Below are 12,972 nucleotides of genomic sequence, written 5' to 3' on the forward strand. Positions count from 1 at the left end.
TATTGGCTATTTGTGCTATACCTGCTTCGAAAGTCCTGTTTGCCTTATTCTGTTAAGTATTTCGGCAAGGGTCGTGGTGTATTATTTTTCCATCTAGATGATATTGCCAAACTGGTGGCTGTTAAGTCCTGATTGACCAAAGCTTGCCCACATTTACGCAACTTGGGTAGAGGTTTGCCTAAAAGCAGAACTATGGGGTCCATTGGTATTGGTTGCTGCAACAGCTGACTTAGAAGATTTGCCACTTCAGTCCATAGTGGTCGAATTATTGGGCAGTCCCAAAAAGTGTGCAGCATAGTACTTCGAGATCCACAAAGGTGAATGTTGTCGGAATAACTTGTGTAGCCTTTCAGGCGTATAGTACCAGCAGGTCAGTACTTTATATATCTGTTCCCTTTGGCGGACACATGTGACCGTCCGTTTTGCGATGTCACATATCAGGGGCCAAACGTTGGCCTGTACCGGTTGTGGAAGGACCTGATCCCACTTGTCCCACTTGTCTGGGCTGTAGGGAATCTGGAGATACCGTAAGTAAATTGTATATTCTGGTAATGAGGCCTTTTTGTGGTAGCCCCTGAGCTGCTATAATTTCGAATGCCGTGGAAGAGTTTGCCTTGGCATATGAAGCGTAGGGTGTGAGAAAGTGTCGTTTTTGAAGATATTCAAACAATTGTATGTCAATCTGAGGCTGTTTGTCTCTGAGTGCTTGAAAAGATAAATTCGTATGGGTTTATGGATTGAGAAGATCTCCTTTTGTGAAAAGTTGTAACTTAGACCATTTAACATAGAATGATGGTTCAGTCCCTGGTTGGAACGCCGGGTTATTCAGGTAAGTAGTCATCAATGACTGAGCAGAAATCAACTTGTATTTGTGCCTGGCCTTTAGCCATATTGAGTAAGTAAGTCTCGTTGCTGATCATTTGGGGAGATTCGATTGGTTTGAAGTCCCATATGAGGGCATTCAGGTGACATTCTTTTGCCACAAAGCTCTCAATATTTCCCCATGTGGTATAGAGAAGGTGGCTTGACCATTCTAAAAGTTGTCTAAGCCGTGCGGCTTCATAATACTTTTGGAGGTTAGGAACCCCTAGGCCTCCCCTTTTGGTTGTTGTCATCATCGCTGATTTTGCGACTCTGTGGCCGCGGTAAGACCATATAAAGTTGTGAAATAGGGTTTGTGTTTCCTTGAAAACTGTGGGAGAAATAGTAATTGGCAAGGCTTCGAACAAGTAAAGATATTTTGGTAGAATGGACATTTTTATGGCAGCTATCCTCCGAGGCCAAGAGATGGTATATTTCGTCCATTTCAAAAAAGAGGTTTTCATCTGTTGTTATAATTTTAGGTCTGAGTTTAAGAGGGCGATTGGCCTATAGTTTGTGCTCTGTGTGGGGTCTTTCCCTTCTTTAGGTATTAACGATAAGTACAAAGTTGGATTGGAAGGGGGAATTGGATTACTGTGTAAGTAATGATTAAATAACTTTATCAGGTATGGCAATAGGACATGCTGTGTAAGGTGACCTTTTTTAAGCTATTGAAGAAATAGCTGCTGTTCCTTATAAAAATGTTATTTCTTCTAAAAGGCAGAACATAAGGAGTCATTATAAATGTTCAGTTAATGCTGTCCAACTGTTTCCATAGAGTGGGCCAATATTCACCTTACGACATTGTGATGGGCGAATACGTTTTGGCAGACGAATTTCCACGTTTCGCTGCAAGCGAATTTATTTGCAAACTGTGGTGACAATTCACCGACGAAAAATCCACCACATCAAAGTAAAATTGGCACACGTCAAAATCAAAATTATTTGGACGCCCATTGACATTAATGCATTTGGACCAAATAGTCGCGCATATGAACATTGTCGCTTTTGCGAATTTGGGGGTAAATTTTTCAGCGAAGCTAAATGCCACAGATTCGCCCATCTCTAATGTTCAAATGTAACAAAATGATAATACCATCTAAAATCCTTTTAAAGTACATGTAAACCTAAGAATGTAGACTCAGACATGTTTTATTACTTTGGATTTCACAGGAAACTGCATTTTGGTTAAAACATGTTGATTTGAGTATGTTTTAGCTCTTCACACTTTCACACTTTAATGGCACACGGAAACAGAACAAATATAGTGCTATTGGGTCTGGGATTCTGGTTATTGAGCACTCTGCACCATGTTTCACAGCAGAGCCAACAAGGGTGTATTTGGAGAGGTTAACTGCTCCTCCTAAATCAGAGACAGAAGTGTAACCACACCACCTTATCAAAGGTCAAGGTGAATTTTCGAATGAAAAACATTCGAATTTAGAGCTATTTTCTGTGTACTTCGACTAGGGAATAGTCCAAATTTGATCCCAATTTGAATTGAAATTAGAATATCGAAATGTATCATGTACTGTCTCCTTAAAAATTAAACTTTGACCATTCGCCACCTAAAACCTGACGAATTGCTGTTTTAGCCTATGGGGGACCTACTAGAACCTATTTGAAGTTATTTGGTGGACTTTGAAAAATCAAAGTTTTTTTGAAAAATACTTTGATTCGAATCAAATTTGATTCAAGTTTTTTCTCCAAAAAAAATTAGATTCCACCAAACCACTCCAAATTGATTCCCCCATAGGCTAAAACACCAATTTGGCAGGTTTTAGATGGCGAATAGTCGAATTTGAATTTTTAAAGGAACAGTACATGATAATTTTCAAAATTCAAGTTTTGATTTTTTTTAAAAACTCAAATCGAATTTGGACTATTCCCTAGTCGAATTACGCAGATTTATCAAAGGTCGAGTTGAATTTTCAAATACAAAATATTCAAATTTCTAGCTATTTTTGTGTACTTCTACTAGGGAATAGTCCATATTCGATTTGAATTTAAAAAAAATTAGAAAATTCAAATATCGAAATGTACTGTCTCTTTAAAAATTCGACTTTGACCATTCGACATCTAAAACCTGCCGAATTGCTGTTTTAGCCTACGGGGGACCTCCTAGAACATATTTGGAATCAATTGGTGTTCTTTATATAATCAAAGTTTTAGATCGAATTCGATCAAATATGCTATTAATTCGATTTGTACGATTCGAATACGGCCGACTACGGACCTATTCGATCTAAAACTGACCTATTCGGTCAAAAAAAAACCTTAATTTCAGTTGGTCTTTGTGAATTCAAATTTCAAAGTTTTTAAAATTCGAAATTCGACCCTTGATAAATCTGCCCCTAAAATAAACTCGAAAATTTGAATTTTTAAATTCGGGCTTTGAGTTAGAAATCCGAATTTTCGCTTAGACTCTTGATAAATCTGCTCCTTAGTGTTTCCCAAGTGTGAACTCTGAAACTTATAGAATAGATGTCATATAAGTCTGTGGATCACTTGGGCAGACTCTTTTATTTGCTTGCCTTAAAAGGCTCCCAAATAAAGAGACAGAGCTGCTGCACCCATATTTATTAGCACGGAATAAGCAGCCACCTGACACTGTGACCCCAAAACCAGCACGGACACATATTATAATTCATTCTTTGGAGGCCAAACAGAGAGGAGTATAATAAGGAAGCTGCAGTTTTCTATAATTAGTTTTTGATATTGAAGACCAGGTCAAGTGCTGAACTTTCATAGACTTTCATAAATGTAAGAAATCTGGATGAAAATCCACTACATCTGGGGTTTTACGACTATTGATTCTAAACACCAGTTTGATTTTCTCTTTATAAACATTTGTGTCTTGCTCGGCCACATCCCACTTATTATCTTGTTAGATGCCGAGCCTGAGAGCTGTGGTTTTGCCAAGAATAGACTGTTTTCGTATGTTTTATTGAGTTGCTGTACACCTGCAAGAACACAATTGTTTGCAAATGTTTGTGCCAGTTGTGTGGTGTTTATAGTTGAAGATAAAAGCATGATATAATGTACTAATGTCCTTGTATAAACTAAGGGGCAGATTTACGAAGGGTCGAATTCCGTAGTACAAAAAATTTAGAAATTCGACCATCGAATTAAAAAGTTTTTTTTTAAAGAGACAGTACTTGGTCAAATAGTCGAAAGATTTTTACTTCGAATTGTTCGAATTGAAGTCGAATGGTCGAACAGAGCCTATTCGATGGTCGAAGTACCCAAAAATTTACTTAGAAATTCTAACTTTTTGACATTAGAACCATTCACTCTAGCTTAGTAAATCTGCCCCTAAGCGTAGATCTGTGTCTCCAAAGATGCCCCAGTAGCTCCCCATCTTCTTTTCTGCTGATTCCCTGCACATGCTCTGTGCTGCTGTCACTTACTGAGCTTAGGGACCCACTCACAATATACAGTACACATAGAATAGAAATGTCACAATATAAGGCTGACTAGTAATTAATACAGATAATTACTACATGGCAGCACAGAAACCAGTGCAATTAGCATCAAGAATGTAATAATCAGCCCTGTAGTATCAGCTTATATTACAGACAAACCTCATTTTCTGCTGGATAATTAGTGACAACCCCTAAGCCAAGAGGGAGGTTGGAGTGGCAGCGCCAATCAAGGCAGCCATCAGGGGGGGACAGGGGGGAGAGTTGTAGGGGGCCCTGAGGGTAAGGGTGGCCCAGCCACGCCACACTAACTTCATTAGCCGGGTCCCCCATCTTTGTGAGAGCTGCTGACTTCGGGAAGGCATGGACGTTTAAGGGGCCCTGGCCACCAATTTTCTTATAATGTGTGTGTGTGGGGGGGGGTTGGCCACCAATTTTATTTTTTCATGTGGGGTCCTAGCCACAAATATTTTTTAATTGGGGGGCCCTGGCCACAAATGTTTTTTTATGGGGGGCCCTGACCACCAATATATTTTTATTAACATGTGGGAACCCTAGCCACCAATATTTTTTTTGTTTTTTTACTGTGTGGTGGAGGGTGGACCTGTGGGTTGAGGAAGGCAGACCTGCAGGTGGGGCTTGCGGTGGGCGCAGCCCAGGGGGCCTAGGAAATTTTGTTGTATGGGGCCCTGCGATTTCTGATGGCGGTCCTGGCGCCAATAGTGGGAATGGGCCAGTGGGGTCCACAAGGGCTGATGATAAAAAAGCTTATGTAGGGGCCCATAGGGGGTTAATCTGCCCCTATGGCTTTAATGCCCCTCTCTTTTCTCAGTTACCAGGCAAAATCCTGTGTAGCTCAGTGTTATTGGCTAAGAGGTGTAATGACAACTTCCTGCCACACTGCACTATAGTGTTTGTAAGGAGTGGCCTCTTCCTCTTTGGCTGCTGGATGCTGGGGAGCCTGGGTACAAGCAAGGCCCAGAGAAGCAAGTGATCTTGAGAGAAGTCGGGGACCAGGCAACCCTGTGAATGAGGTTTAGCTATAGTAGGGCAGACTTGTAATAGTCTCTCTAGGAGAGAGAGAGGTAGATAGGTATTAGAGAAAGAGCAGCTGAAGCTCCAACAAGATTTGCAGCAGGGAGTAGCTCCCAGAGGCTCTGTGTAATGCCTCAAGTGCAGGGACCTCAGTGAAGAGGGACTGTAGGGTAGAGGCTGCTTCCTGACAACTCCCTGGAGGGAAAGGTTGCACTGATGTACTGCAATTGCCTAATGGAGTTCTGCTTCAACTGAATACATATTACCTGAAGCTCTGAGTGAGTTAGATGTGCCTCTCCATATGCTGTTTCTATCTATAAGCTCTTTGTGAGTCTATCAGTTTCTGTGTGAGCTGTATAGTATGTGTCATGTGCTAAAACCTCATCTCCTGTGGGAGTAAACCTGTGGTCATTGTCTCTGACTAATAAACGGTTTGTTTGTTTGCACCAAAGAACCTCCTGGCGCCCAAATTTCTCTTTTTGTGTACAGTAGCCTGGTGGGTTTTAGTTCCACTACACCGTAAAGGGAGAGCTTCCACTTAACGAAGGCCCTGACCCTGTGTGTAAGTCGCAGTGTGGCCCATGCTTATACCGTTAGCTGGACACTTTAACCAATTAGATTGCCCAAATAGATGCTACACTTATTTATAGAGATATTTTCAAACTTGGATTTATAGAAATATTTGCAAACTTTGATTTTTTTAAAGTTTCAAACGAGGATGCATTTTTCCATTAATGTGCTGCAACTATGGTCTACTGCCCAAACCCCATTGCATGCATTGCAAACGGCTGTCTCATTCTGGAATTAACCAATTACAGCAGGTGAAATCTGTCAGTGACTCACAGCTTGAGAATGTTGGTTGCAGCTTGGAAAAAAAAATGTTAGGTTGAGGAACACACAAATAATTGATTAAACATTTCTATAAAAATGTTTGTTGAACAGATTTAGGGGGTTATTTATCAAAGTTCGAATTTTAGGGGGCTATTTATTAAAGTCCAAATGCTTAAAACTATAAAATCCGAATACTCCATCATCAACCTGTTGAATTCCCGTAGAAGTCAACGGCAGAGGTCCTATTTGTATTTTGAAGATATTATTGTCTGCGCTGGGTTTCGTCCGATAATTCGAACATTTCTGGCTTTTCTGCCAATTTCACTAAAAATGAGAACTTTTCGGCATCAAATCCAAAAAAATTGGATATTTTGTGCAACAGTCGTAAAAAGTCACGGTTTTTCCTATTCTCATTTTTTTTTTCACTTTTTTTAATGATAAATAAGGGAAATCATGGACTCTAGTTTTGTTGGACTTTTTTTTTTATTAAAAAAATCAGAAAAATTTTGATTTTAATAAATAACCCCTTTAGAGTAATGTGAATTTTTAAAAATTCTAATAAATTAAATTTTATTCACAATTTGAATGGTAAGTTATTTATGAAACAGTTTGAATCGAGTTTTCCCCCTATAAAGGATGGCCAACATGTTCTTTGATGCACAAATTTTTTTTTCTCCCATTGAAGTCTACGGGGTGTCATTTTTGAAGCGAAACTTGGCAAAATTTGGTTTATCACTACTATTAAGATCTCCACATGAAGTAATTCAAAGGACCTCTGCCATCGACTTCTACATGAACTTGCCAAGCTTTAGGTGGAGAATGGTTGAATCATTATTGTGGGTCAAGGTGTGCTAAATCTAACATTCAAATTCAAGTTGGTGGTTTTAAATCTGAATTTGTGAGTTTTGAATTTCAATTTACCATTCGAACCTTAGTAAATCTGCCCCTTTGTAAACATGTATTACCGTTTAGGGGGATTATTTACAGAAACATTTACCCTTGAACTAAAGTTATTTTGCTAGAAAATATTAAATGCCATTTTGGCAATGTTTATTTCAGCATGGTATGGAACCATGTTGTTTTCTACGCATTACATGATGTGACCAGAATTCAGACAAGAAGCAAGTAATGGTAATTTTCAGCAAATAAATATAAATAACGTTTTAAAAATGCTATATATCATGGCAGGTGAACAAGTTACAAGGAAAAGTATATTTTTTCTAGATTTTATTAAGCGAAAGACATTTTGCTCCTTTACACAATATTTTTGTAACACTAGTTTATCCTGATTTCAGCATTGTTGTGCCTCATTCCAGCCTTGCACACCACAAAGCCATCTGCTCATACAGAGTTATTTCAAAAGGTTTATATCAGGCTACTTTGATTTCTGTAGTAGGCATTTTTCTGACCACAGACCTTCAGCTGGAACCACTAAATGTCACAGTGGAGCCATCTATAGATTAGACTTAATACAGCAACAAAACCTGTAACCATTTTTGGATAACCATGGGTCCATCTGTTGGATAATGCTGGACTCAACTGTAAATCCAAAGCATGGAAACCTTTTTGTAACAGTACATTGGGAAGAATAATTGACACAAGCAGGTAACTCTCCATCAACTTACAGTGTTATGTCCTAAAGATATTGCTAAAATATCACAGGATATTAATTGCATCCCATTTCAGCTAATACACTTGCTTTACTGACTTCATTTTTTTGCATTATTGTATCTTTGTTTTCCCTCAAATGGTCTGGACCCCTAAATGGTCGTAAAGTCCTAATATAAATGCTTTTAATATACAGTATATTGTTGCCATCGTTAGAGAGAGAAATATATGCATAATTCACATGGCACATGTTAATAGGAAGGCACAGCTTATTGTGTGTGCAGAACATTTAGGGGGTTATTCATCAAAATCCGAATTTTTTTGATTTTTGTAATAAAAAATTCAGAAAGAGGAATATATGCATAATTCACATGGCACATGTTAATAGGAAGGCACAGCTTATTGTGTGTGCAGAACATTTAGGGGGTTATTCATCAAAATCCGAATTTTTCTGATTTTTGTAATAAAAAAGTCAGACCAAACTAGAATCCACGATTTGACCTTATTTATTATTAAAAAAGCATGATTTAATTGAATCAGGGGAAAACTCTGCAAAAATTTAGCGAAAACGCGAATTGTACAATTCTTTTGTGAGGTTTTCCCCGAATCCTTCAAATTTTTTGGGCTTTTCCCGAAAAGCCTGTATTTTTTTAGATTTTTGCCTCAAAAGCCTGAAATAGTCAGATTTTCAGGCTAATTCCAGCACAGACCATGGAAACGTCCAAATATAATAGGTTCCTCTCCCATTCATTTATATACAACCTTGGCAGGTCTCCAATGGTGGATTTTTGGATTCCTAGTTTTTAAAAGAAGTCCAGAAAATTCAAGTTTTGCACCAAAAAAGTCCAACCGGACTTTAGTAAATAACCCCGTCTTTGTCCCCCATTAGGGGAGCAACTGAAGTCTATCAAGAATTTCCAGACTAGGACAGTAACTGGTCATATGTACAACAAACCAATAAAAGGGTATGGCTTAAAAACTGGGGTTATTCTCCTTAGAAAGGAGGTGCATACAAGGGGATATGATGACCGTGTATATATATATATATATATATATATATATATATATATATATATATATATATATATATATATATGTATATATACTGTAGATATATATATTTATATATATATAAACAAGGTGAGTGTAAAAATTCCTTCCATAAGAAGTTCCAGGTGACAAGTGAATATTTACTGAAACTGGCGGAAAGAGGATTTCACTTTTATTATAGGAGGGGACTCTTTAGAATATGGGGAGGTGTGTTATCGAGTTCTCTACCAAGAGAGTCTTGGTGATAGGTATTAAAAATGGGTTGCATGCATTTCGAGAATGAAAATTATGATAGTTGAAAGCAATTGTTACAGGGTTTCTTCATTTAACGGTAGGGTATGAAATGGAAGAATTGGTTCGTAGAGACTTGTGTCACATAACTCGTTCAAAAGTTTGTATTTAGTAAAATGAATTTACCCCCTCTTATAAAATATGAGGATATTAGGAGTCACCTCTCAGTTCAGTAGTTATGTAATATCCTTATATCCTTTTAGTAGGGGGGGTGCAGTAAATGTACAAGCATTTTAGTTATGTTGTTGCGCAACTTTGGGGCTGTCCAATTAAACTATTTAGGAGCAAAATTTTTTTTTCAAGATTTGTGCAAATCACAGTAAAATCTAATAGCCATATTTAACCCTCCTAAAAACACATTGGTTTGCAGATAAATGAAAGTCTGTTTTGTTTTTTTATTTGTGGTCACTTTTGTCTCCTCCACATTCAAAATCTCCACCTAAAACCTGGCGGAATTAGAATTTTTAAAAAAAAACAATTTGATCAGGAAAAAAAAGGACAAAAAATTAAAAAACGAGATTTTATCGTACGTTGACCGCATCTTGGCAACTCCATAATTGGATAAATTAAATGTGCCCCTTAGTTTGCATATTTACAAATGTTCCTAAAAAAATATGCGCAACTTGTTCTTGTCTTAATGGCAAGTCATTCTATCCTGTGAAGAAACATTCTAGCCCATGAGAAACAAGGATGGGAACCCACCCAATTCCCTTTGAGTTTTTATTTTTTCTTTGTCTAGTGCATTGCAAATTTAATTTATTTCATTGATTTAATTAAATGTATTTAAAGTTATTATTTTCATTCATTAATTTCATTAATTTCCTACAATAAAAAAAAAATTGTAATGCAATACGTTCCTTGGGTGAAAAGGGAAAATGGAAAGAGACAAACATGTAACAGGGATGGAGGTTTTGTGTCTTTTAATTTATAAGGCACTGATAACAGTTTCTTAGGTAAAGGCTGCATCACAATAAATTCAGTTTTTATAAAAAAAAATGTAGTCCTTAAACTTCCCATTGTTCTGACAGTTCAAATCCGGAGCATTTGCTATTATTCCCCTGTTGTCATACCAAAGTAATAACAATATATTTTGTATATGTTATGGCACATTATAAAAAAGAAAAAAAACAGTCTGGGCACTTAAAGGCATCAGACGTTGAATTCAGTAGTAATTTCTGATTGTTTTAACGAAACCGCTATACATTATATTACATTATGTATTTATATAACAGTGTCTCCTTGTCCCTATATGTTCTGAGCTCATGCAGAGTTTAAAATGCTGGTAGTCTGTAATGATGGCGATTGAAGCATCTCAGATAGAAAGCAGGATCAACTGTCACTTAAAGTGCTCAATGATGGCAATTTCCTCGTTGGCCGAGTGTGGCGTCAAGCCGTTAAGGTAAATACTCTCACATTTGGTCACAGGCGAAAAGAACTCTTTGTCATTGGTCAGGTGATTGACTGACAAGGTTCTCCTGCAGGGAGTCATTTCTGGATTGGAGCTCATGGGCAGTTCTGCCGAAAACTTCCGTTTAACGGATGTTGCCCGTTGGAACTTGTCGTAAATCTCCACACTTAAGCGACGCCGTGTTTCTTTGAATTCTGCCGTTACGTTGGCGGTCCATTCAGCAGCATGCGCTCTGAACTCCCCAACCTGCAGGAATAGGATATAAATGGGTGTTACTGAAAACTCTGTATTTAAATGTCATTTTTATGTTCTATATGTGCTTGGCCTTGGTGTGGAGGAATTCTAGTTAAATAGTTTTAGTTGCAGACTAGGCGTCATTTGCCTGTATGTGGCTGCAGCCCATGACAATGAGAGGATGTTAATATAAACGTAGCTTTCCATAAGGCACTGGTGTCCCAAAATGAGTGACAGTTCAGCAACAACACCTTCCTCCTGCCACAGCCAGCAAGGGTGCAATGTAACAATGTTGTAGTGTTACAAGCATCTGTGGTTCTGAAGTGAAGTCACTCACCCCCCACACACTACCCATTGCCAACATACAAATTGCCTTAAACGTCTTTTGTCAGAAAAATGCATTTATCAAATGATAAATGCAAATCTGGATAATTACAGCGTTTTACATAAAACCATTTTTCCAATTCTATTCGTGGATCCCCCCCCCCACCCACACGCACACAAGAATTCAGATTAGCTGCTATTGTTTATATCTTAAACATTGCCTTTTAGGCACAGATTTAGATGGCAGATTGTTTAAAGAGAAATTAATTCCCGTCAGACATGGTACATTTGTTTCATTAGCTTCACACTGAACAAGAAGAAAAGCGGAGTAAATTTAAATTATTCCAAACATTAACACACACAAATAATGTTATATTTGAATACCCATTGCCTTTTCCTGCAGATAGGATACTCAGTGTATTTTCCTAGTGCCATTCATTTGCCTTCTTTTATATATCATTCCATATTATTCAGTCTATTGCCCGTACCCAGCCCAAGTGCCATGAGTAGGCTTGAAATAATAGCCAAAAATTCACACATTTTAGATGTCTCTCTCTCTCTCTCTCTCTCTCTCTCTCTCTCTCTATATATATATATAAACGTGTGCGTGTTTATGTTTGTATAGGAACACTAAGGAGGACATTGCACAAAAAAAACCTCAACCCACACTTTTGGGCTTTTGTACCAAGCCAAAGCCACCATGGCCCTTTGGCAGATCTGGGTCTCTGTGCATAACCCCATCTTCTTACATGTCAATCTGTTAGTATACTGAGCATGTGCAGTGTCATTGACACTCCAGAGATGGGGCTGCTGTGAGCAACTTGGATCATATCTTTCATTGGGCTGCTAAACCTCTTATTCAGCAGTTCAAGCCATATTCATGTTTAGACTTTATTTCGAAACTAACATAGAACTAAAGCTTAACTAAAGAAGTAGCTAGAAATGTTGTACATTATGTTTTGTGCTTCTGTACCAGCCCACGGCAACCACAGCCTTTTAGCAGTAAAGATCTGTGTCTCCAAAGATGCCCCAGTAGCTCCCCATCTTCTTTTCTGCTGATTCACTGCACATGCTCTGTGCTCCTGTCACTTACTGAGCTTAGGGACCCACTCGCAATAGTACACATAGAATAGAAATGTCACAATATAAGGCTGATTAGTAATTAATACAAATAATTACTATATATTACAGTCCAACCTCATTTTCTGCTTTATATTTTATGACGACCCCTAAGCTTAGCTTCTCAACAGCTGCTCAGAGCCCACTGAGCATGTGAGTGTCACAAACACTTTCCAAGATGGTGACTCCCTGTGACAAGTTTGAAGTCCTGGATCATTGCTGCTATTGACAAGCTAAAACTTTAGGCTGGTGCAATAAGTTCAATATATAAAATATGGCATTTCTAGACACATTTTTAAGGTTTAGTTCTCCTTTAAATAATAAAGATTTCACCTGTTGTTTTTGTAGTTTGGAACTCGGATTGGGTATAACTTAAAGGATAGTGATTAAAATAGGTTGTTAAAGGGCATATAAAGGCAAAACAATAAAAAAACATTTTTACTTTCTTTAATGAAAAAGAAACCTATCTCCAATATACTTTAATTAAAAAATGTGTACCGTTTTAATAAGAAACCTGACTGTGTGCAGTGAAATTCTCCCTTCATTTACTGCTCTGGATAGGAATTGTCAGATGGTCCCTAACTGCTGAGCAGGGAAACAATCATACTTATGAACAGCAGGGGGAGCCCCCACCTTACTTCCCAGTCATGCACTCAAGCAGCTTTGTTTATGACGATCCCTAAGCAGCCCAGACCACACTGAGCATGTGCATAGTCTTAGTCTTGCAAAGACGTATAACAAAGTTACAAGATGGTGACCCCCTGTGGCCAACTTTGAAAGCATAAATTA

The 12,972-nt window shown here is 38.0% G+C and overlaps 1 protein-coding gene across 1 annotated transcript in view; it reads right to left on the reverse strand.

Annotated features, from left to right (window-relative positions):
* Nucleotides 1-9,881: 9,881 nt before the first annotated feature.
* kcnk2.S (potassium channel, two pore domain subfamily K, member 2 S homeolog) overlaps nt 9,882-12,972 on the reverse strand; it is a 65,414-nt gene continuing 62,323 nt past the window's right edge. The window contains exon 7 of the mRNA XM_018264991.2: nt 9,882-10,752. Coding sequence (XP_018120480.1) covers nt 10,435-10,752 — 318 coding nt within the window. The 3' untranslated portion in view covers nt 9,882-10,434. The remainder of the gene's footprint in view (nt 10,753-12,972) is intronic.

The sequence above is a fragment of the Xenopus laevis genome, chromosome 5S, assembly GCF_017654675.1.
Source record: "Xenopus laevis strain J_2021 chromosome 5S, Xenopus_laevis_v10.1, whole genome shotgun sequence".
NCBI classification, from domain to species: domain Eukaryota; kingdom Metazoa; phylum Chordata; class Amphibia; order Anura; family Pipidae; genus Xenopus; species Xenopus laevis.